The sequence below is a fragment of the Lissotriton vulgaris genome, chromosome 11, assembly GCF_964263255.1.
Source record: "Lissotriton vulgaris chromosome 11, aLisVul1.2, whole genome shotgun sequence".
Lineage (NCBI taxonomy): Eukaryota > Metazoa > Chordata > Amphibia > Caudata > Salamandridae > Lissotriton > Lissotriton vulgaris.
In genome coordinates, this window is record NC_141699.1 from 992,846,249 (window position 1) to 992,873,139 (window position 26,891).

The 26,891-nt window shown below is 42.2% G+C and overlaps 1 protein-coding gene across 2 annotated transcripts in view; it reads right to left on the bottom strand.

Annotated features, from left to right (window-relative positions):
* The window catches only part of LOC147683834 (fetuin-B-like), a 184,597-nt gene extending 162,883 nt beyond the window's left edge, over positions 1-21,714 (bottom strand). The window contains exons 1-2 of one of the 2 annotated variants that reach the window (XM_086944233.1): positions 21,273-21,581; positions 1,792-1,899 (exon numbers count right to left, since the gene is read on the bottom strand). In XM_086944233.1, the coding sequence (XP_086800359.1) occupies positions 1,792-1,899; positions 21,273-21,488 (324 nt within the window). In that variant the 5' untranslated portion in view covers positions 21,489-21,581. Of the gene's footprint in view, positions 1-1,791; positions 1,900-21,272 lie in introns of both variants that reach the window. The other variant, XM_086944232.1, reaches the window with a different exon arrangement.
* Positions 21,715-26,891: the final 5,177 nt, after the last annotated feature.

Here is a 26,891-nt window from a genome sequence, read left to right on the forward strand (position 1 = left end):
GTCTGATGCTTGATGCCTGCCCCATTTTCTGAGGTGGAAGACTGAACCTGCTCCCTTCATTTCAGACTAACCTGAGTGGCTTCAATGGTCAGTGGGCTGACCTACCTTTCTGTGCTATAGGTACACAACAGGCTCCAGAGGTTTCCCTGCAACTGGCCAGCGGACCTGCTGCAACTGGATCTGCCTGGGGCTTCAATTGGACCTGCTTAATCCATGCTGGTCTCTGCTACAGTGAGTCCATGATCTCCAAGTGCTACTATCAGAGTGCACTCCTCTGCACGAAAAGGAGAAATCCTGACAGCTTTTGTTCCAAGCTGCCAGAAGATCAAGCAAAGGTTTATTTAGTGACCTTTGTGGTTCACCCTGACAAGAATTATGGTTGTTGCTTGAGAAGGGTTGCCACAACCCTCAACCATTATCCCAATTTCCTACTGTGGCGCACTATGTTTTTATTGAAAATACACAATTTGTTTTTTAATTGATTAAAGGGTATTTTGATTGTATGGATTTTTTTAAACTTTCCAAAGAAATATCTTGAATTAGTGACGGGAATTGTTTATAGTAATATGAGGATTAGGGCGTGCATTGTTTTTTGTTCTAAAGTTGTTTGTACAATGGTAACTGGTTGACAGAAAATACTGTTAGCTGGGGTGTAGTATTTATCATGTTTGTTGGCTGATTACATGTATTGTTTTGGTTAAATACTGGCTTCCAGTCTCTCAGTCAAACAACAGGAAGTACTATGATATCTGAAGTATGGTGTTTCTTATTTTGGTATGGTCATGTCATGTATTCCATTAATTGGATGCCATATTTAGCAGCTATATTGCATGAAAGCCAGCATATGCTCTCTTAGCAAAGGGACACTGGTGACAAATAATGTGTTAGTTTATTGTGTTCTTGTAATGCTAGTTTAATGATGGTATTTGCATTGAAATCAGTGCCATGTGGTTGCATTTTGACATATTAACTGGGTAATGATATGGAAAATGTAATTTGGTTGATGGCATTAATGTTTTCACACGCCTATTGTCATTGATGTTCATTAAGTGATGGTGTGGTCATATCCGGATGGTATCATTTATGTTGTTTAAAAATGCTATGCAAAGTGTAGTTATGGTGTATGTCATGTAGTGTTAGCTGTGTGCCACATGCTGGGGTAGATACAATATATAATGCATGGTGTATGCAACAAATGTAGCTTTTCTGTTTGGATTATGGCATGCACAACATAAGGTAAGTTCTGTGTTAGGGGACTGATGAGTTTTTAAAGAGTTTTTAATTGTATTTTGGGTCTACATTTCAATCATACCATGGACTTTTTTAAGTGTTTACTGATATGTACAACTTCTGCAGTCCAGTGGTGTTGTGCTGAATTTTTGGCAGATGGAGTACACGGGTTGTCACATTGGTTGCGTTAATTCTGTTAAATGGTGGCTAGCCAAGTGTCATTTGGATGATGGCATATCTAGTTCTAGGTACAGGGTGACAGAAGCTATGGAAAGGGGCATTGACATGCATGTTTTAGTGGCTTGCAATGTGTTTATTGTGCAGATATGCACTGCACTAACTGGGCAGTTACATGGACAGTGGTTTTCAGACTATGGGATGAATGTTAGTTTGATGGTGATATGAAAATCTTGTTTTTAGATTTCATATCTGTCTTTACTAAAAGAAATGTAATATTTACACATGACAAAAAAATCTCAAACTAAGGATCCTATTTGTACTTCAAGTACACTTAAGGTGAAGCATGCATTTTGCTGTAAATCTCGCTCTCTCAGTACTTACCAGGTCATGGACGGGTCCGATGTTACAATCTTTCCAGCTCTTTCGACTTACAATATGGCAATCTGTTTCAACCACATCAATCGTGAAATAATAGATATTTCCAGAACCCTAAAAAAGAACATTAAACGTATTCATGAACTAGGCATAAAACGTTGGGATCAAATAAACCACCCAAATCTTGAAACTCATAAGGCTGAAACTGCTTTTCAATTTTGGCCCCCTTTCATCTCGATGCGATAAATCTGGTGCTAATGGCTGCCAGTGATAATCCTTTCCATATGGTATTAAGCAGGATAAAGGTCCTAGAGAGTAATAGGGGTAGAACATTTAGGGTATAAGCTTATTATTATTAAAACCCTGCTTATGACCAACAACACTAACATGAAAACAGAACCCCATTGGATTAAATCCGAGGTTTATATTTGAGTAGATATAACTTTGAGTATGGGGGACATTCTAAATCTCAACTTTAACTCGCTACATTCCAAGTCACTGAAAATGTTTCAAAAGTGGCATTGGCTTAATCTCAGCTTAATATGATGTTATAAAAACAGTTATTTCCCCCCATTGTTTATGTTTCCTTAGATCCATACCTTTGTATCTTACTAAAGGCTTTTAGTATGTGAATTTCATAGAATCAAAATGTCCCCTATATATAATAGCACTAACTTTCCACATAATAAAGCAAAAGTAACAAGAGACCTTTCAAGCACTGTTTTTCACATAAGTGAGATTGGAAGGGAAATAATTTTATTTAGCAGCTTTGACTTTGAAAACCCTTCCCCTATGGCCAATATGGCGGCGTAATGGGCGTGCCTCTTTGAGCTCCAACCAAAGCCCCAGAGCAATTCTTCATTATCCAGAGAGATTTAGCCCATCTCATTGGCCTTCCCACGCTCTGCCACCCCAGCAAGCCCAAGAGAGATTGGTTGTAAATTTGGCATGGCAGGAGCTGGGTGTGGAACCTGGCGGATCCTGCCCCACAAGGACCGAGAGGAGCAGCATCACTGGGCAAGCCATTTCTCCCCACTTGCAAGCACATTCGGCTCCGTAGGCTCCATTTCCTGTAGGGGGCTCCATCACCGTACAACAGCAGAGAAATCTACAGTTGGATAGGGGTGGGCAGAACTAAAGTTTCACTTTGCAGAATTTCGCATAATTACATTAAATCTCCATGAGATTCTGCGGAGTTCCGCGATTGTGCAGAAATCTGAATATCGCGCTGATTTTTAGCACTGGGACCTTGTGTGTCGTATGAATGGCTCTCTGCAGTGCTCCAGATAGATCTGCTTCATTGCTGCTGCTCGAGAAGATTTTCTAGTCGAACAGTAGCTTTCTCAATTCGAACAGTTGCGACCGCCCACGTTGAAAAAATCTTGCCGGGTGCCATCCTTGCACCCAGAGAGTGCACGAGGGGACTCCAATTCTCTTATCGGTGCTGAGAAGTGCTGCGAGCTACAGGTGGCTCTACTACCTGATTGAAGATCTATAGGGTGTTCTCCCACCTGGTGCCCATGAGGGAATAACCCTTGGAGACAGCATGTCTCAGGCCCCAGACAAACATACTAGCAGCATGGACATCATCAGGGGAACTGCAGAACTCAGAGGCTGAATTACGCCACAACCCTACAGTGATTGCTGGGTGGATGGTACAAGAGTGAGTGAGGAGAGCCCTCAATGGTCTGTGATCTGCCATGCCATCAGGCCCAGTAAAGAGATAGATCGCACTACATGATGGTCAAGCCTAACAGGACCAGACCTCCTGACCCCCTACTAAAGATATAACGGACCACCTGGTAATGTAATCACAGGGTGGGGACCCATGAGTCAACTTGAAACCACTCTGGAAAAACACTTGTGAAGTTTGAGAGGCCACTAAAAGCAATCCTCAATGCCAAAACCTTTCTAGAGGCCAAGAGTGACACAGTTTGACTGGCGGTGAACTTACTTTGTGCATGGGAAGCTAGTTGAGGGTCAACAACACAGAATCTGCCATCACCAAGATGTGCAATACAATCTCAATTGTGAAACATGAGGGCCATCATTAAAAGCCTTCAGTTGAGTGCAGAAGATGCTGAAGGGACCTCAAGACACAAGAGTGTCTGATTCATTGGCCTCCAAGGACAAGTGGAAGGGACCAACCTGGAGCTGCTTCTCAAGCAATGGCTGCTGAACACAGTCCTTAAGGGGGAAGGTTCCAAAATATTTCTCTATCAAAAGAGCACACTGAATCCCCAGACGGCCCCTAGTGTCCTGAATGGCTCTGTCTTTTGATCGCTCAATTGCTCAACTATAGAGAAAGAAACCTCATCTTACAATTTTACAGGACAATGACTGATGGCATAGCTTGATGCATAATTGTTATTGTTACTGGTCATGGCCACTTTGTTAATGGATAACAACTTATGGAGGTATACAATGTATATGAGTGAGAGACACACAGTAAGTGTCTGGCCAGGGGTGGGGAGTGGGAATGTTATTCCCTACTCCCCATTGTTCCCAACTCCTTTGGGAATGTTGTTCCCAGCAGGAAATGCATGTGTTGAGAAAATCTCCCATGATGCTCTCCTAGCACTGGCAAATCGTGCTAGGGGACACCAATTCTCGGTCATGTTTGCCAACTTACTGTTGGTGAGCCGCTTGTGAGAAAAAACGTAGTTTGGCCATAACTCCATCTAACAAGCATAATGTAGAGTTGCCAAAATACAGTGAACTCCGTCGGCAGAGCATTCTTTATCACCCACCCCTAAAGGTGGGTCTCTGCATCCATAAAGTTGAGAGACTGAACAGAGGGGCCCCATGAAGGAGATACTGAAGTGACCTGACTACCTGAAAGGCATTGACCAATCTGAGCATGGTGGAGAGGGATTTTGTGGGCGGACCATGGTGCTGAGAAGTGCGGTGAGCTACAGGTGGGTCTACTACCTGATTGAGGATCTGAACAGGGTTCTCCCACCTGGTGCCCAGGAGAGAGCAATCTGTGTGGACATCATGGGCCCGATTCACAGAATGAACTTAAGACTCAATCCTAAACTTACTACTATTTTGGTATTCACAGAATGCACTTACTACTTTTGGCATTCACAGAATGAACTTACTACTTTTGGTATTCACAGAAGTTAGGATTTTGTCTTAAGTCTGTCTTAGGTCTGTCTTAAGTTTGTCTTAAAACAAACTTAAGACAGAATCCTAACTTCTGTAAATACCAAAAGTAGTAAGTTCATTCTGTGAATGCCAAAAGTAGTAAGTACATTCTGTGAATACCAAAATAGTAGTAAGTTTAGGAGTGAGTCTTAAGTTCATTCTGTGAATCGGGCTCTATGACATAGTCTCCAAGCATTAATAGCACCACGGAAATCCTCAGGGGAACCGGAGAACTCAGAGACTGAATTATGCCACAACACTACAGTGATTGCTAGTTGAATGCTACAGGAGTTAGTAGGGAGTGCCCTCAGTGGCCTGTGGTCTGCCTTTCCATCAGGCCCCACTAAACAGATAGACCACACTGTATGAGGATCAAGCCTAAAGGGACCAGACCTCCTGACCCCACCACTAAAGATATAACGGACTACCTGGCAATACGGTCACAGGGTGGGGACCCATGAGTCAACTTGAAACCACTCTAGAAAAATATCCGGGCAGTTTGCCAGGATACTAAAAGCAATCTTTGATACCAAAAACCTTTGTAGAGGCCAAGATTGATACAGTTTCACTTGAGGTGAGCTTACTTTGTGCATAGGAAGTTGGCCAATAGGGTCGACGACACAGAATCTGCCATCACCAAGATGTGCAATACAATCTCAAGCGTAAAACATGAGGGCCAACATGTAACACCTTCAGTTGAGTGCAGAAGATGCTAAAGGGCCCTCAAGACACAACATTGTCTTACTCATGGGCCTCCTGGGAAGAGCGGAAGGGACGAACATGTAGCTGCTTCTCAAGCAATTGCTGATAAACACTGTCCTAGCAGGAAGGTTCTGAAATTCTTCTCTTTCCAGAAAGCACACTGAATCCTTTGATGGACCTCACTGTCTGGAGTGGTTCCGTGCCCTTTGATCGCTTGGCTGCTCAACAATAGAGACAGAAACTTCATCTTACAATTATTCAGGACAAGTCACCCATGGCAGTTCAAAGCAAAAGTCATTATGGTTTTATCCAGTTATATAGCAGAGGAACAGGAGCAAGGTTAAGCAAGGACTACACCTGATGGGCCTTGAATTTGCCGTCTGTGATGACTTGCCTTTCTAGATATTCTGGTTCCATGTTGGAACCTAGTGTTTAGAACCATATGTCACCAAGGTTCCCATGACTGGTAATTCCAGGATTGTCAGTTGTTAGCTGACTGTTGGCTGGGGCTGAATAAACTATACTTGCTTATCTAAACTCCTTGGACTCTCTCAACTTTATTAAACTGGCGACGTTTGAGGAAAGGCCTACGTGTGCAAGTCAGCCTCAACAACAGGTGTAAACTGAAAAGAAGAGGAAAACACTCACTTGGCTGCTGTGTGGTAGAAGGAAAGCGGAGTGGCATCCTCAGAGGAAGATTACAGCAAAACGAAGATTGCGCTGTAAATGTGGAAGAGATAGACGAAAACGCGGCGAAAATCGGCAAAGGTAGACTCTTTTCTTTGATTTAATAAGGAAAAGGAGAAAAAACGGAGTCTGAGAGTGACGTCGATTTTTGTGGGTAAATTCCCATAGAAAAAAGACTGTTTGTTGGAAGAAAGTGGCAGACATCTTTGAATGGGAGCGTTTTAATAAGAAAAAAAAACAAGCCCGATCAGCCGTAAAAAGAAGTCTGATCGTTGTGTGGCGGCCATTTTGGGTTGGTCTAAAAAAAAAACAAGGCCAATCGTCTTATGAAAAAAGACCGAATGCAGATCTGGAGTTGGTGGCGGCCATTTTGAAATTTTTTTTGTCGTTTTTCGAATTTAAAAAGAAGAAGACAACGAGGAAGGCAGGAAATTCGGCGTTTTGACAGGAAAATCGGTATTTTGGGAGATAACATCATGGAAGTATATATGTGAAAAACAGACTTGTTGATAAAAAGAGAAAAGAGGAAAGGAAGAAGGAGTGAAGTCAAAGGAGCTCTTTTGAACTGACTAAGGGCCATAAGCTGGAAAAGCGACTAGAGGTGTTGGTGAGACTAAGCAATTGCAACCGAGTGTGTGACTGGAAGCCTATCAACGGTGATAGGCACACCATATCAGGGAAGGGTGGCGGTACTTTAATGGTGAATTATAAAAGTAGGAAAAGTCAAGGTTAAGGTTGTAGCAAGATGCAGAATGTAACTGCCCCTCCTTTCTTTCTGATGGAACCTGGGGAACCACTGATTAGGTGGAAAAAGTGGAAGAAGATATTTGAAAACTATGCGAGAGTGTGTGGTGCGAACTTGAGTGGCGAAAGGAAGCATGCATTATTAATGCATTGTTTGGGAGGAGAAGGTCAGGAGATTCTGGAGACACTTCCAGTTCTTTCACAGGCAGATCAAAGAGGATTGAATGAGTATGAGATATGTGCTAGGCAGTTAGACTTACACTATCTTCCCAAAGTGAGTACCATCATGGAGAGGTACTATTTCGGGTTACGTGAACAAGGCAAGGAAGAGAGTGTTGAGGACTACATTACTGCGCTAAGAAAGTTGGCATCAAGTTGCAAGTTTGGGGTTTTGGTAGAGGAACGAATTAGGGATCAGTTTGTCTTGAGGTGCGTGAGTGATAAAATAAGGGAAGAGTTGTGGTTAAAGGATGAACCTGCACTAGAGGAAGTGGTTGGTATTGCAAAAAGGGTTGAACACATGTTAAAATGTGTGGGTGAACTTAGCAAGGAGAAAAAGGATGAAAAGCCAGGTAGTTCTTCAACACAAGAAGTGGTGTGTCAAGCTGTAAAGAGAGTGGATGAGAGGAGAAAAAAAGAAGTGTGTGAAGAGGAAAAATTGAAAGGGGAGGTTGATGGTGGTATTTCTAAAACACAGACAAGTAAGAAATTCACAACTCCTTTTCAAGGAACTTGTTACAGATGTGGAAGGTATGGGCATATGGCAAATGCGAGAAAGTGTCCTGCCCTTAAATTCAATTGCAATGTGTGTGGAAGAAAGGGACACATTGGTAGAAATTGCAGAACAAGAGTAGGGAGAGAAACAAAGACTGAGACCAAGTTAGTTAGCTTTCAGATTAATAATGATGTGGTTGAACATCCTTCTGCTTATGTGTTGATAGGAGAAGCACGTGTGTTGATGAAATTTCATTCTTGCTCACATGTCACCTTTATTTCAAACGAAGTGTTTGAGAATACGTTCGGAAAGAATAAGTCTTTGTGTAAACCGGATATAAGACCAACAGGTTATCAAGAACATCCCATAAAAATAATGGGTTTCTTTTTTGACTGCATTGAATATAAGGGAAGGTATACAGAAGCAAAAGTGTATGTGGTAAACAGGGGAGACAACTTGTTGAGTTGGTCCCATCAAGCAAGGTTGGGCGTGAGTCTCAATCCAAATGCTCATCCAGTTATTCAAGTACAGGCTATAGACAATGTGGAGAACAAGTTTATAAAGAACTTTAAAGAGTTGTTCAGTGAAAAACTAGGATGCATAAAGGGGTACAACCACAACATAAAGCTGAAGTTGGGTGCAGTACCTGTTGCTGCTAAAGTAAGGCGCATTCCAATTTGTGTAAAAGATGCTGTGGGTAAAGAGATTGAGAAGTTGTTGTCGACTGGGGTTATACAACCAGTGGAAGCAACTGAGTGGCTCGCACCAATTGTGGTCGCGAGGAAGCCCAATAATGAGATTCGGCTGTGTGTTGATCTTTGGGCCTTAAATAAAGAGGTAATAGTTGACAAGTACCCTTTACCAAACATAGAGGAGTTGGTTTCTACATTAGATGGGGCATGCTATTTTACCACCTTAGATATGGCTTCAGCCTATCACCAAGTTCCGCTGAAAGAAGAGTGTCAAGAGCTTACTAGTTTCATTACTCCAATGGGTGCATTCAAGTTCTTAAGAATGCCTTTTGGGCTGGTTTCAGCAGCCTCGGTATTCCAGAGAATTATGGAAGATCTGTTCAAAGGAATACCGGGGGTAAGGTGTTATCAGGATGATGTTCTCATTTCTGGTAAGAACGAGCAGGAACATGATGAGAGGGTTTGCCTTGTGTTGAAGAAAATGTTGGAAGTTGGTTTAACTCTGCGTCAAAGCAAGTGCAAGTTTGGTGTCAATGAGCTAGATTATTTGGCCACCACATCTCAAGGAAGGGCATTTCTCCAAAAAAGGATCTTGTAGAAACAATTGAGAAGTTGAAGGAACCGTGCTCAAAAGAAGAAGTTTCATCGTTTTTGGGCATGGCGGAATTTTACAATAAGTTTGTCAGAAATTTTGCAGATAAGACTGTTAATCTGAGGAAAATCATGTGCAAGAATGCTGTGTTTAATTGGACTGAAGAGTGTAGCAGGGAGTTTGATCAGGTGAAGATGGATCTGAGGAATGCACCAAATTTGCAGGCGTTTGTTCCTGGGGATCCGACGTTTATTGTAACGGATGCTAGCAGCAAGGGTCTGGGTGCTTTGTTGTTACAGGTGAGGAAGGACAAGGAGGTCCTGATAGCTTGTGCTTCGAGGTGTTTGAAGGGGGCGGAGTTGAATTACTCTGTCATAGAGAAAGAGGCACTAGGTATATATTGGGCTGTGAATAAATTCAGGAAGTTTGTGTGGGGTTCCTCCTTCACCGTCAGGTCTGATCACAAACCACTAAAGGAGGTCTTCGAAAAAAAGGGGCTAGACTCCATCTCTGCAAGAATTAGGCGATGGGTAATTTCGTTGCAGGAGTTTGTGTTCAAGTTTGAGTACATACCAGGTAAAACTAATGTCTCGGCAGATTGTCTGTCAAGGTTGGTGAATGTGGTAGGGAATGGTGAGGAAGTCTTGGCTGACGATTTTGAGGGTGATTTAAAGGTGTGTGACGTTACCTTGGGGGCGGTGAAAGAAGATGATTGGAGAGAAGAGCTGGGCAAGGATGAGGAATTGAAGGAGGTCATTAAATTACTGGAAGGTGGTAGGTCTCGTTCTTTAAAGAAACCTTGGTCTTTGATTGCCGATGAGTTGGCAGTGGTGGATGGCTTACTCATGAGAGGGACTAGGTTAGTTCCACCAGTTAATCTCAGAAGTATTCTGGTTGACATGTCTCATGAGGGACACTTGGGTATTTCAAAGACGAAAGAACGCATTAGAATGGACTTCTGGTGGCCTGGTATCGATTTGTTGGTGGAGCGCACTGTAAGAGATTGCTCTTCTTGTCAGGCAAGTGATAAAGTCTTGAGGACGAGGTCTTCTCCTATGGTTTGCAAAAGGTTGCCTAGGTCCCCTTGGGATGAAATTGCCGTGGATATTGTGGGGCCTTTACATGGTGAGCACCAAACTCCATTTATGTTGGTTCTATTGGATTTGTATTCTAGATGGGTTGAGGTTAGTTTGGTAAGGGAGATTACAAGCGAGTCTGTTATTTCTTTTTTGGAGTCTGTCTTTAAACGTGAGAGTTTCCCCAACTCCATTCTTTCTGACAACGGACCACAATTTTGTTCAGGGAAAGTTGAGGAGTACCTCAGTAAGTGTGGCATTGTTCACAAGAGAATTTCTTTGTATCACCCTGAGGCAAATGGTGCTTTGGAGAGACTCAACAAAACTTTGAAGGAAAGCATTCAATTGGCAAGGGTCAACAATTTGGACTGGAGAAAGGAGTTACAGAATAGAATTTCAGCATATCGATTCGCTCCTCACTCAACTACAGGAAAAACTCAGTTTGAACTTTTCAAGGGTAGAGCACATAACACTTGCTTATGTCCTGCCTGGATGATTGCAGACAAAGGTGTAAAAAATAATGAGGTGGGGTCATGGAGAGAAAGGGAATTGGAACTACAGAGAAAAGGAAAATATATGTGGATAGAAGAAATTCAGCTAAGGATTCTAAGTTTGTGGTGGGGGAGATAGTGAAGATCAGGGCTCCTGTTGGCTGTCAAAACTGGTCGAAGTTTTCTGTTCCTAGAACCATTGTGAAAATTTTCAAAAATGCTGTAAAGACGGAGGATGGTCGTATCTGGAACAATAGTCGTGTTTCTCATTTTGGGGGTAAAGGGAAATATGATGATGTTGTTGCTGTTCCTGATCTGCACGCTAATTATCCTCGCAAGAGTGTGAGAGTATGCAGGCCTCCTGTTCACTTGCGAGATTATGTCTAGGTAGTTTCTTCTTTTATTTCTTTATCCTTCTGTTGCCTTCTTCATTGCTGGATGTGTAAACCTGTTTAATGTTTAAGAGGGAGAAGTGTGATGACTTGCCTTTCTAGATATTCTGGTTCCATGTTGGAACCTAGTGTTTAGAACCATATGTCACCAAGGTTCCCATGACTGGTAATTCCAGGATTGTCAGTTGTTAGCTGACTGTTGGCTGGGGCTGAATAAACTATACTTGCTTATCTAAACTCCTTGGACTCTCTCAACTTTATTACACCGTCCTTTTCCCTGCCAAACTGCGAGTGATGGAGGGAGAGGTGACACACATTTTCCAGACATCAGAAGTGGCAAAATACGAAAGGCGTGTGTAGCAAAGTGCCCTTTTTCGATAGTCACCCCGCACATTTTGCTCTACATCTCATGGTAATGGATCTGAAAGTGCACTGGGGCCTGCTAATCAGGCCCCAGTGCCAGTTCTCTTCCTCTCAGAGGTAATGTAAATTGGTACACCAAATTTGCAAGGTACTTTAACTTCCACTGTAAGTTCCTAGTATATGGTACCAGTGGTACCCTGGGCAGGGAGATTAAATTGCCCATCAGGGCTGCAGCATTATTTGTGCCCCCCTGAGTGGCCCAACTAAATGAGGCCTGCAGGTCTGCCATCAGCACCTGCACAAGCTGCTTCCCTGCTTGAGATCGAACCTGCACACACCATGTGTGGCAGGGTCACCTTGCTGCCTTAGGTATACATAAGCAAAAAGAACAATTGATGGACAGAATGCAGAACAATGTCATACATTCACTCCAGTGCAGAGATCTGGGGCTAAATTCATAGTTTATTTGCTCACCATGCCATTCCAGTTTGGACCCAGCCAGATGCAAATCAGTCTTGACCCTGTGCCCAATGGGAACAGTCCAGCCCGAATTGTCAGGCGAGGTCCTCCCTGGACTGGAAACAAGCATCCTAAGACCGGTTTTGGGCTTTCAACCCTCATCAGCCAGGATAGCTTGACTCTAATTGCATAAAGAGCAAGGAACCCACGTCTGGGCATATCCATCCCACTCTGCCTGACAAATGCAAAAAGAACAATTGATGGACAGAATGCAGAACAATGTCATACATTCACCACATTACAGAGATCTGAGCCTAAATCCATAGTTTTTTTTGCTCACCATGCCATTCCAGTTTGGACCCAGTCATATTCAAATCAGTCTTGACCCTGCGCCCAATGGGAACAGTCCAGCCCGAACTGCCAGGCCCGGTCCTCCCTGGACTGGAAACAAACATACTAGGACCGGTTTCGGGCTTTTAGCCCTCATCAGCCAGGATAGCTTGGCCGATCTATCTTTGCTCAATTTCTTACCCCCCCTCATTCAGCATTGCTTCTGATCTTCATATATTACTCCATCAAGTAAAGATGCTAAGCTGTGAACTAGTGAAAAAGTATGAGAGATTTCAATTACCCCCTCATACAGTCCTCCTCATTCCAGTCATTGCATAGTGAGTGGAATGGTGGCTGAATTCTGCGAACTTGACTTGTGGTGTTCCATTTCAGCTTCTCCCTTCTATGTTGCTCATGACAGAGGCCAGCCAGTGAGGATGGGGTGCGATGCTGGTAAAGTGGAGGCTCATGGTGCATTGTCAAGGGAGGCAATTCTTCTAATTGGAGACAATTGGCTGCAGTGTGGCAGACAGTCCAATTCTTTCAGTCCCTCCTTCAGAGTTTTATTTCTGATGGTATGCACGGACAAGCAGGTGGTTTGCCACTATCTCACTTGGCACAGGGGACCAGAACCCTTCATTTGAATTTCCTGGCATATCAGATATGTGCTTGGGCGCAAATCCATCTTTTGTCTTTGACAGCAGTCTACATCCAAGGGAAGCTCAACTTCCATGTGGATTGTCTGAGCCACAATATCTCCTCCTCATTTTCCTTCCATCTGATGAAGGGTCTGTTCGACCAGATTGGTCTAACATGGGGGTCACTTTGGATAGACCTGTTTGCCAAACACTCCAATGCAATGCTTCCATTCTTTTGTTCGGAACAAATCAACCAGGGGGCTTGGGTGGTGAGCGTCTTGCCCTGTCCTTGGCTAAGGGGCTGGCGTTATGCATTTGCTCTGATTCCCCTCCTCCTGAGGGTGCTTCAGAAGATTCAGGAGAAAAGGGTATCAGTGGTTCTGATTGCCCCGTTTTCGAATCATTGCCCCTGGTTACCATTGCTTCAGGAGTTATCCACGAACCAGTTTGTCAAACTCCTATTGATTCTGTCACTTCTGCAGTTTCCTCTTCTGTCATTCAGTCAGCTCTGCAGCCTACATTTGAGGGCATGGTTCTGGAGAGGCTTGGTTGCTCTCGTGGGTGGCTGCAGACATCCAGTCTTCTAGGAAGCCCTTTTCCATTTCTTCATATCGTAAGAATTAGGGTTCTATTCAGAAATGGATTTCTGTTTGTAATTATGATCTAGTGGCTGGGTTTTCTCCAGGATGGGTGCCTCAAAAATGTATTGTGTTCTACCTCTGCCTCTCAGTGGTCTGCTATTAGAGATTTAAGGGGTCATACTGCGGAGCTGGATAAATTGGTTTGTTTGGTTACCCATCTCTTGAAGAACTGTGGTCTTAAAAGGCCACCTCTTCATTTCACTCCTCCTGTCTGGGATCTAACTAGTGTTCTGCATGGTTTACAACTGGCTCTATTTGAGGCTTTGGAAACTTGCTCTATGATGTGGTTATCGGCCAAGTTGATTTTTTTGCTGGCTATTACCTCCTCTATCGGTTAAGTGAGCTTGGAGCGTTAGTCATCTCTTTTCCTTATCTTAGGATGTTTCCAGAAAGGGTTGTTCTTCCTCCTTATCCAGGGTTTCTTCCTAAAATCAGCTTAAAATTGTATTTGCAGCAAGAGTTGATTCTTCCTATTCTTGAGGAGGCTGGTTACAGTGGGGTTCCATCCCCCATTGATGTTAAGTGCCGTTTATTGTGTTTTTACAGCATACTGAGGATTTTCACTTTCCTCAGTCTTTATCTGTCTCCTTCGGAAATGTTCATAGAGACACAAAGATGACAAAGTCTACCTTAAGTCAGTGGATACGACAAGCTATATGTCAGGCTTACACTTTTCTGGCTCTGGTAGCTCCTTCCTCTGTCCAGGGCAGATCCCCTAGATCAATCTCGGCCCTATCTGTCGGCCCAAAACACACGCATTGCTGGATTTGTGTCATAAACCTGACGCAGCTCCAGCAATGCATGGGGGAGGCCTATTCTTATTGCACTGCATCACTCCTCACGCCTGCTCCAAGCAGGCGTAAGGTTTTGACGCAGTGGTGTTTTAGAAGTGGCGCAATGAAATCTTTTAGATTTCACTGCATCACTTCTATGAGGCTTTCTGGTGTGGGAACGCCCACCCTGCATACATTATACCTGACGCAGGTATAATGTGGTGCAGGGGTTTACAAGGTGACGCATCTGCCTAGATCCATCACTTTGTAAATAGGGCTCAACCTGGCGCATTGTTTATGCCACCCCTGCATGCAGCGCAAAAGTGTTGCAAGGGGCTTGTAAATAAGCCCCACAGTATGCAAGAGTAGAATAAAAGGCAGCTATATTGAACAGTATTGAAGAAGACAGGATACAGCAAGTACCCAACTGTAAAACCAACAGAGTAAGGAACTGCACCAAGAAATATTGGAGGTTAATGAATGCTTTAGAATGTAAGTGTCTGCCCAATCAATACTGTTGGACCATCAGCGGGCGACCTTATCTGCTTCATCTGTATTGCCATTGCGTTCTGACTTCAGGCAGGCCGGCAGGGTAGATAGCATGCATCAAAAATAAGTTACTGTGCAGAAAAGCTTTGGGTGGTCTGCAAGTAATCCATGGCTCTTTCACCAAATGGTGCTGAGGAGAATGAGGCATACTCCCTGGCACCTCTCTGAGCCCAAGCCCATCATTTGCATGGACACTCCATTTGATGATTTTAGAAGTGAGGTCAATAGCTAAGCAAATGTGCCATGAGCAATAGGGAGAGAAAGGAAATTGGCCAAAATCCTTGGTTTGATAGTTAAAAACTGTCATTATTTGGAGTGTAGACTCCCTCACTCCCTTGACCCTGGTGCCACTACACCTGCTGCACTATTGATCACCACGACCCTGAGTGAGGGTCTGGCTGTGCACCTTGACTAGTGAGGACCCAAGAAGAACATTGAAAGGAGATGGAAAGGAGGATCGATCTCCTGTCTCACATTGGCTTGCAGGGTCAGTTGATCGGCTGGGCCGATCAAGTTCTTTTAAGGAAGGATCTGAAAGGAACCATTCACCTCTCCCAATGCAAGATTTGACAAGGGCCCTGGGAGAGGGCCTGGAAGCTGCTGTTTCTACCAATGATGTCCAAAGAGAAGGGTGTAGAGGGTCATGATCACTCAAGACCCTATTTACTCAATCTTTCATTCACCCGCTTGGCCATGTGCACCACTTTAGACCTTTTTGTTTATATTTACTTCAGTTTGTCTACAAAGCCTGTTTCAACCTTGCTCATACAAAATGTGTCACCTCAGCTCCACCAACACCAAACATTATCTTCTACACTAGTTTGGAATATATCTATCTGTCTATCTATCTATCTATCTATCTATCTATCTATCTATCTATCTATCTATCTATCTATCTATCTATCTATCTATCTATCTATCTATCTAGCTAGCTAGCTATTGTTCTACTAAATATCGAGGCTAAGAATATTGAGATATAAGAATACTGTGGACAAATATTGAATAGCAAAATATCGAAAGGTAAGTGCATATAGAGGAAGTATATATTACTATTCCTAATTCTCCATCTATGTACCTTGAAGATTTATAAATCTTCAAGGTACATATGTGTTAAGTTAGTTATCTATCTATCTATCTATCTATCTACCGTATTTTCCGGCGTATAAGACGACTTTTTAACCCCTTAAAATGTTCTGGAAAGTCGGGGGTCATCTTATACGCCGGATGCTAAATTTGAAGGAAAGTTTTCATGCGTTTTTACATAGCGCTGACTACACCCGAAGGTGTCAGACTGCTTCTGCATTATATAAAAATGTGCTGATGTGAGCAACAATAACAATGGACAAATTACAAAAGCAAACATTAAGTTACATGGATCAAAAGTGACAATAGCGAGCAACCAAAATACATGAGGTAGCAATCGGTACATTCCTGGAGAAAAAGTGATAAGTGTGCAGGTTACAAAAGCATACAAAGCATACAAAGCATACAAAGTACGAGCCAAAATAAAATAAAATACATTCTCAAAATGGCTATGCAGGACTGCGTTGGACTGCACTGGAAGTGGGGGTAGTCTTATACGGCGAGTATAGCACGAAACCTACATTTTATTAAGCAAAGTAGGGGGTCGTCTTATACGCCGGGTCGTCTTATAAGCCGGAAAATACGGTATCTATATATCTATATATCTATCTATCCATCGCATCAATGCCTAAAGATAATGATTAATATTATTTTTGTATTCTAATTAATTTGTTTTGTGTTGGTATGAGACTGTGTAATCAGCACTATGCAATCGACATTTTACCTATGGAGAGCTAGTTATTATTTGTTTCTATTCATTAATTTAGTTCTGTGATAATCGTACGTTTACCTCGTTGGCTGCTCTATACTGCCTCTTATTTTTCTTGAAAATATTACAAACTATTTTTTGTACAAAATAGAATAAATAACTATACATTTGTGACACACCTCGATTAATTAACATTGAGATTGGTGAAGCTGGAAAACGATGAGACATTTAGTAGTCCAAACTACCGAAAGATGAATGGAAGGAAATTTTTATTGGAACCGGTTATATTCCAGCTCCCCAACAAAATGCATTGCAAAGATAGAACTTCAAAAACTAACTTATGAAAACAGGAGTGCCTGTGACAAGAAACTGTGGAGCTTATGGACAAGAAACGGACGCATCGCTGCGTTAAAGCAGCGCTGCTTAAGTTTCCTTGCGCCTGGGAGAGAAACCGTTGCTCCACCAGGGATGCGCCGCATTTACAATACTAAACAAACCAGAGCCACTCAAAATTCCTAAGGGGACTGGGTATGATTTACAACAAAATACAAAATGTCCCAGTAGGAATTATTTAACCACTATTATCTAAATTATTAGTTTGCCACCGCAGTGATCAATTGTTTAACAGAAGCAAGGAAAAACAGAATTAAACTGTTCTTTATTATTCTATAAATAATTTTCTTTCTCGAAAAGATATAAGATATGGCAACAAAAATACTACTATATTGGCAGACTCAATTCTCAGTAGTATATGACAACTTTTGTTGATCACATGGAAAAAGCAAATGCCATGTTCGGGAAAGTGCTTTTCATATTACAATCATTGAAAATTCAAATGATGATACATCCATAAGCAAAACGTTGTCAAGCGTCGACGTTTCGGTCCCCCGTTGGTTTAAACAATCCATAGGACCATCTTCAGGACCATACGTTGCACATATTAATCAAAGACCTCTAGCCGGAAGTCGTAAGACTTAGAACTCCAATGTTCTAATGTAGATGAAGTCAAACGATCTTCACCTATATCGCCATACACACCAACATCAGACCGCTGCCAGAAATGGAGCGTGCACGTCACTTAGTTACATTAGCGGAGTACCACCGTTACTACCCGCTCGACTTCAGCGCACCATGCCGCAAAGATTGACAGATGCTCCAAAATTATGACGTATCTGTTGGCGCAAAACCCACGCATTGCTGAAGTTGTGTCATAAGCCTGACGCAAGTCCAGCAGTGCATTGGGGAGGCCTATTCTTATTGCACTGCATCACTCTTTACGCCTGCTGCAAGCAGGCGTAAGGTTTTGACACAGTGGCATCCTAGAAGTGGCGCAGTGAAATCTTCTTCTCCTTTATGAGGCTGTACTGCACACAGGAGAGCTACTTGCTGGTAGACGGAGAGCTACCAGTTGCTCACAAGCTACTTGTTGGAGAAGCAGAGTGTAGATCTACATGTCTACATCCCCTCCAATGAGAGGCTAGAGATTCCTATGACTATGTGCAACCGTAAATTGTAACTAATTTTACAACCATATTTTACATTACACGTAGTTGCTGGATAAGTCCACCACCACAGAGAAGATTTTCCCATGATAAAGTATATGGAAAACTACATACTTTTATTATGCTTTAAAAAATATTTAAAAATTGATGTATAATTTTAAATGTAAACAATTAAAATGTTTAATATTGATCTGGAACTAGTCAAATAAATCATTTTAGCACATTAACTCATCAAAATAAATGTGTGTTTAAAAAAAACGTGGCAACAAGTTATAAATTATTAATTAAAAACCTTTCTAAAAAGTTTAATTAGGCTAAATAAAATAAATAAATGTCCACCACAAACCTTCAAGAAAATTCTTCTAACTACCTCTGCTGCCACACCAGTAAAAAGCATTCCTTCCATCGTTTGTTCCTTTTGCTTTTACACCAGTAAGAAGAATCATCAACAATTCCTTAACTACAGGAATGCTTCCAGAAAATCTTAAAACAATCATACGTATGTCCATTATTAAAGACAACAAACCTGGACCGGCTACACCCTGACAACTACAGACCGATTACAAATAGACCTTCCCTGGGCAAACTGATAGAAAGGGCAGCATTTGCCCAGATGTTACAATTCATACTTTCAGATTTTCAAACGGAATTCCATCCAGGAAGAGGCACAGAATCCACCCTCATTGCCATCTGGGATGACCTTAAGAACATAGATGACCGGAACAGGGTTTCTGCAATACCTCTCTTGGACCTCTCAGCTGCCTTTGACACGGTTGACTATGATACTCTAATACAAAGACTCTACGAAGCCGGCATAGAGTGGACTGCTCTGAACTGGATCACATTCTATCTTCAAAACAGAACTAATGTCATCCATACCCCCCATTCTCATCCAAACCTTACTTCACAAAAGCAGGGGTCCATCAAGGCTCTATCATCTCACCCATGCTTTTCAACATCTACATGAAGTCACTATCAGCACTGATCAATCAGTTTTACATCACATACAATACTCCTTAAACTGGAAAGACCCAAAGTCACTGGAAACTCACAATTTGTAAGTTGCCTTGGAGCCATGGATCAGCAGATTAGATGGAACCATCTTAAATTGAATGCTTCCAAAACGGAAATACTCATATGTGGCGATTGGAAAATGTATAACCCACTCACCGCCTAGCATGACGGCCAGAGAACACTGCCAAAAGTATCTAAGGAAGTAAAAAACCTTTGAATTACCAAGGACGCCAAGTTATCAATGAATGTCCAAGTAGACAAATTAGCAAGATCATGCTTCTTTACTATAAAAACTCTGCGATGCATCCTCCCCCACCTGGGATTGCCGCACAAGGTCCAAGCTACTATCTCTCTTGTTCAGTCTAAACTCAATTACGCCAATAGCCTCTACCACGGATCATCTTTCAAAACTATGAAATGACTACAACTGATTCAGAACTCTGCTGCCACACTACTTTTAGATATATAGCAACAAGCCCACATCTCCCTTTCCGTGAAAGCGCTACATTGGTTACAGGTTGCGAGAAAATCCACATTTAAGCTGCTTTGTATCACACACAAACAGATACATGGAACAGGGCCACTTTCATCAGGAATACAATTAGCAAATAAATTCAACAAAGGAACCTCTGCTCTATATTGGCACCTCACTTCAAAATCCCACCATACAAGAAAAAAAATAGAGGTGGCACATCCTTCTCTGTTCAAGCAGCCAAACTATGGAACTCTTTACCCCAAAACATAAGATCCAAGTATACCTACCTTATCTTCAGAAGACTACTTGAGAGTTCTTCCCCACATAACCACCATACTCCATGAATATATAGCATATCTCTCTGTATATAATAATTTATTTGGACTGTAAACGTGTACCTACATATGTGTATTGCTTTGTATAAACGTGCTTAACAATTATGTTTATAAATATATAGATATTAATTCGTTCTGCTTAACAAATGTAAATATTGCGTATGTTATATTATTTTATGTTTATCGTGTACATAGGTGACTGCATAAATAAGTAAATCTTGTATCATACTATTTATCTACAATTACTTCACTATTCAATTACAAAAATATTAAAACAAATAAATTAACTGAAAGTATAGCAACAGCTGAAAGTCTGAGTGTATTAAATGCAACTCAATTCTACATATATTACCTTCCTTATACATATAGGTTATGTCATATTAAAAATAATTCTATAGCTCATGTATATCACATGGTTTCTAGGCGCTGAGGTCTAGAGGAATCCTGCCGGTAAGTAATTATTCCAATCATATATATACTTGTAAGTAAATACTACTTATATACTTTCTATGCACCTATGTATCTTTATATTTATTACTTTACTTCTAATTCAGTATCTCCAATGCATTACCCTATATCTCACCCTATACCTCCCTCAATATATCCTCTACCTCCACTCTCTGACTTATTCCAAACACCATTCTACTACTATGTGCCCCAATATCACCCTTTCTAGCCTATTCCCTCCTCTACTCCTCCTTGCATCATCTCATACCTCTTTTACTCTTCATATCTCCCAAAGAAGCCTTTCTAAACCCTTCCCTCTGACTCTCCCCTCTCCATCTCCCCTTTACTCATCCCAAGCCTCCTCCTACTGGTATGAGCTCCCAAACAACACTTTCTAGACCCTTCTTTTCTTCTATCCCTCAACTGTTCTTTTCAATCCAACTAACAGACTAACATGTCCACCCTGAAATTAATTTCATATTTCCCTACACTGATTCCCCACTAATCCTGTTTGGGTTCGGGAGTAGCGTGCTACCCGTCGAAAAACGCTTCCACATTTCATCAGGCATAGGAAGCACTATATAAATGCAAACCCATCCCTCTTCTGTCCCTCCAGTATCCTTTTTCAATCTAGAGAACAAACTCACATGTCCACTGCTCAAATTAATTTCATATCTCCCTACACTAATTCACCACTCATCCTTTTTGGGTTCCGGAGTAGCATTCTACTTGCCGAAAAAGTACTTTGACGCCTCTTCAGGGGTAGTAAACGCTATATAAATGCAATTACAATTACAATGTTAAACAAAACATTATTAATTGGTCTTTTTTAGTGGATGAGCATGTCTTCTGCAGAGATCCACCGCTCTGTGTTTTCTCAGCCTTTCATCTTCCTGAAGGCGATAAAAAAAAGGACATAATTTCTTACCACAGGTTGGCGGTGTGCGTCAGCTACACGGTAAAGAGCGAAAACGTAGGATTCATCTCGGTCCTTATTAATCTCGTCCAGGGCCAGACCTGCTTGAAATACTGTAGCGTTGCAGTCTTCGGGTATCAGAGGCATTGGGGGGATGGGGGGCACAGAGCTCAGGGCACTGCTCAGGGAGAGCAGTGTAAGACATAGAAATGAGGCAAACTGCTTCATGTTCTTCAAAGTCTGAAGAAGGGCTGTGTCCACTCTCAGCTGCAGAACGAGCTACCCTGAGGGCTAACCCTTGATGGGAATAAATGCAGCTCAGGTTGACATGTTTTTATACAACCACAATAAACAGAGGTGAATGCAGCCTTGACATTAACATGAGGTGAACCAGCACAGTTCGAGGTAAATGACTGATGGGTGATGTTTAACAAAGATCATGTGCAACTGGCCTTTTAAATGCAATAGGTCAGCCACTGATATCAATGTGCAAACCTGTTTTCGTTAAATCGCCGTCAAATAATTTCAGGCTGCTTTCCCAGTCTCAGTGACTGACTGCTCTTGTTTATTTTAAAGGATTTCATGATAAAAACTCAACAAATAATACTAAGGCAGGTATTTTAGTTATATTATTGATAGAATATTGAACTTTATTTCTTTTATATTTTTCAGTGTTCCAAAAAAGTTTAGTATTAGAATGCAAAAAACATAAGTAGACACACTAGATGTTGCAGACAAGAGGACAGTCCTTTAACAGAGCTCCTGTCAGGTCATGACCCCAAAAGTGATTTCAGAGTGCCTGGAGTGCTGGTGGCTAGGGAACTCAGGCACGATTTTTTTTATGGATTTATATCAGAATATATTACCCATGAATATCATTTGACACAAATATTGTTTCCTTAAATATTGTTTACAAAAATATGGTCCCACTGTGTTTAGATTTTCTGTTAACTTCAAGGAACCAATATTTTTGGATACAATATTTAATACACAATAGTTATCTCACACAATCTTCACACAGCGATATTCGGGTATTACACCCTGAATATCCTATGGATGACACATAAACCATCCTCTTCTACATAATTTGAAGATTTTAACAAACAACTGTTTTTAGCTCAAACGACCATACATGTTGCCACCTGGTGGTAGGCTGCTTGTAGTGCAAGTGGAGGCCACCTTTCAGATGTTGATTGCTGTATTAGGTATTAACTGAAATTAATGAGGTGCAACCTTTGCCCATGCTGTGCTTCTTGACTTGTAGCTTCTGTTAGTGCCTTCTTTCTTGCAGCAGCTAATTTTAGGACAGGGTACTCACATGTGTCATGGCCCACTCATGCTACCATCAAATACACACACTGCCCCCCCTTCTGAAAACATCACAGCGCCATGTATTCGCTTTGGGGCAACTGGTAAATTTGAGCTCCACCAATAGAACTGGCACAGAAATGCAGTTCTCCCACTACATGATTGAAAGTACACTTTAAAACCTGCTGCCTTGTAGGGTTGAAGGCCCAAATTTGTAGTGACATTACACAAAAGTATGTTTCTCTGTCACTGAGTTTGTCAAAGAACAACACTGCAGAATGGCCAAAAATGTTTGCTCTCCCCAACCCCAAGTCAGTGCTTGAAGCTTCTATGCTAGAGACTTCATGGCACTTATAGTAGGGTTCTCCTTATGATGATCTTTGCTCCATCTGTACTTGAAGGACTCCATGCCCATAGTGATGCCAGGAACTTCTATTTAAGTGTTTGTTTTTGTCCCTCAACCAAGAATGCTGTCTTCTCAGCTTCAAATGAAAATGGCGGTCTTGACAATTCTGGAGGTCCAGCAAATGTCAGCTCCACGTATGAAGACTTTGTAAAATTGGTCATATTATTTAAGAAGATCTCCCGCATAAACATTATCATTTTTTTGTATAAAATTAAGATTACAAGCATCAACAAAAAACTCACCAAAATAGTTGACTGACATAAAAATAATAAACGCAAATATTGACTTAACAACTGTTGCTTGCAATCTGAAAGGATGGAGAAGGATATTAATTCTTTTTCATGTAATCCCTCCCATCTCATAGATTACATTACCAGGTATTATTGCCTTCATTTGATTTTAATTTATAAAGCACAACGTATGCTCAAGGCTTCTTGGCGCTGTACATCTACTCTGGATCCTCTACACCAGTCCTTGTCTGAAATTAAAATGAGAGAGTAAAAAGACAGGTTTCCAACTTTTTCTGAAATGTCCACTGATAGGATTGTCCTCTCTGCATCTCAGGCATGGGATTCCAGAGCTTTGAGGTAATCTCTGCTACCCAAAGAGACTCTATAAATCCTTGGTACTACTACTTTCTTTGAGGCCGTAGATCCTGCATAAACATTATCATTTTCTTGTATAAATTTAAGATTACAAGCATCAACAAAAAACTCACCAAAATAGTTGACTGACAGAAAAATAACAAATGCAAATATTGACTTAACAACTGTTGCTTGCAATCTGAAAGGATGGAGAAGGATATTAATTCTTTTTCATGTAATCCCTCCCATCTCATAGATTACATTACCAGGTATTATTGCCTTCATTTGATTTTAAATCACTATATATTATGTATGTTTCAGATAAGGGGCACTCGCTGATCCTTGATGATAGACACACCTGGTGATGTGCCTTCAACACACCGGAGCAAACGTACTGGGGCGACTTTGGGCCTTCCGGCAAGCTGAAAAGTTGACCTGTTTAGCCAGGCTTGGCTGCAGGTGTAGGTCAGTAAATCGCTTTTTTCCTGGTTTTATTGTACCACACACATACAAGCCCCGTCCTAACACACTATTTCCATCATAGGTTGCATACACACTGTCCTGATGAAGACTCGCAGCAAAGGTTCCAATTCCGCACTGCACAGTTGAGTCGAAACGTCGATGCTCTTCCTTTGATCAAGACCTGTACCTACTTACCTAACCATACCATTGAATTTGCAGATTACATGTAAATCTTTTATGGACAGGCTTGCTGTGACTGATCTTGCTTTCACCTCTCCTTTTGCGCGCAACCTATTGTCATTACAATAACTATTGATTGACTCTATAATAAATAACCTGAAATTTATTATATAGTGTGGCGCTTGTTTTCATGTGTGGTTCATTGAATTGATGCAGAAATAGGTATTTTGTACACGCATCATTATCCTCTGTATGTTATTCATTAATTAACTTGTAATAATCTTTGCAAGGTAAAGTGTAATTGGTTCAAATTCTGGTCACGGACCATTGTTTTCATTCCAGTACTGCGCCCAGGTCCAGAGTGACGTTATGGGCTACCACATTATTGATAATGGTTCACATAGATATGGATAGAGAGAGAGATGTAAGTTTGAGAGTAAGGGGAGGAGAGACTGTGCTGACCGGAACCCCCGTCCACACACACCCCTTCTGTGGCCAGGCAGGCAACATTCAGCTACACAAACACATATTTATGGGTTTCACCAACTTGAAAGTAAATCACACTATTTCCATTCTGAAAGTGCTCAGTTTGGGCAGCCAGTTTAAATAAAAACGACTGTCAACTCACATTGGAGTCAGCCCTGAAAGAATATATACCAGTTTATTCTTGGAAGTGTCCGGCTGGGAAAAGGTAGGAGCCATGAGCTGCTTCTTTCTGCCTTTGCCTTTAGAAAGAGGCCACAGGAACCAGCTCAAGAAGCAGAGTGCCCCATATGAGATGATTAAGAAATAAATCCCGTTAGCAAGGTTCTGCCCCTCTCATATGATCGCTGCTGCCCATAACTCCTTCTGCCCTTTGGCTAGTACCTGCCCTGGGGCAGAAGCATGGACAGGACAGATCATCAACACATGTATGATATCAACCCCCTCCCCCACTTAAACTAAGGAAGAGGTGACTAATGACTTCAAATCACCTGAATGGTGAACATGCGCTGACCTCCCACCGTGGAAGAAGGCCCCCACCATCTCAAGACGGGGCTACCATATTTAAGAAGCACAATGCCATGGAGCAAGCACAGCTGCTCACTTGGTGAAGCTATAGGTAGAGAGAAATAGCCCCCAACACTAACTACTCAACCCCATCGAGAACCACACTGAGCAATTTTTATCAATGTTCACCCGTCTCTGTCCGTTTAAACCTTCCGAAGCAGCCTCACCCCTCCAACCTCAAGAAAGGTCACCTTGCTCAGCACATTCCACAACAAAACAGACCATGTGGGGATCCCCCTTCAGGGCCTCAGGATTTCCATCCCAGTTTGCGGCCCTCAAGCACAACTTTTTGCTGCTTCTTGGATTTAAAAAAAACAGCAAGGGCAGCGTGTGGGCCCCACAACACCGGATGTATAGGTACACCCGCAGCCCTCACCCCAGGTTCACTTTTCTACAGGAGGTAACACAAGCACAGACACTGCCGATGGATTGTTCACAAGGACTCTAGTGGGTCACAGAGCAGAGCAGCAGCAGCTCCAGGTGGTTGCACCCATGAGTGCCCACTCTGCCACCGCTTGTGCTCCTGATACCCTTGGACCCCGAGATGTGCCTAAGCACCCCATGACAACTCCCTAACCCTCAAGCTGGCCTTGTTGAATCTCCCCCACCTGCCATCCGTCTTCTTGTACCTTTTGTGGCCTACCAGCACTCACCAGGCACCGGTCAGTGTGTGTGTGGCTTGGTGCCATAACTCCTTCCCGAGTGCTCACTACCTGCAGTTAGGGCTCCCGTGACACCTCCATTGTGCTCTATGTTGCTGTTCGCCATAAGGATTGTGATGAGGAAGAAGGACCCGGTGAATCTCTCCATCTGAAAGGTCCACAGATGTGGGACACAATATGAGGGTGACCTGTGAGAGTGATTATATGAGTAATATCTCCAGCCCAGATCTGGCCCACCAGAGCATATAGAAAACAAGAGTGGGAGGCTGCCGTAGTTTGCTGCAGATTCGGTGATCCACACCGAAAACACAGCAACATCGATAAAAAATGCTTTTTGGCCCTGCTGGGGACCCCAGCACCAGCCCGACGGGACCAGGGTATTCATACCCTGCTCCCTTCTCTTTTTTTCATCTGTTTGTTTGGGACTCAGCTGAGTCCTTGTCCTAAAAGGGCTACCACCACTTCCTCCTTGAAGCGTTGGCAGCCAATCAGATCTCTGCATGAGATTGGTTGGATTAGCTGAGGGTGTGTGCCTCTGGGTATGCTAATTGGTTTTCGTTTAGTATCTTGAAAACTACTGAAAAGATTTACACCAAACCACCAAAACAGCTCTTTCTGGACCAATTGCTACTCCTCTGCCAAATTTGGTGTAATTCCATCCAGCGGTTTGGTAGTGTAGTTGTGTCTAAAATCTCTATGACAATTACCACGGGAAACATACTTTTTTTTTACCCCCCACTTATTCTCTACCCGCTTGACGGAATAACCCGAAACCTTCCATACATAACTAGAATCAGGAGGCCACTTTTTGTGAGAACTCGGTAATCACTTGTCAAATGGTGCCAAAGTTATAAGTAAGGCTGCCTGTTTTCTGTTTTTACAGATATATACAGACAAAAAACAAAAAATGTTGCTTCTTTTAAGTGACTCTCCGTGCTGTCTTTAATGATTTGTAGGCCAGCAGCTGAGCAGGTGGACA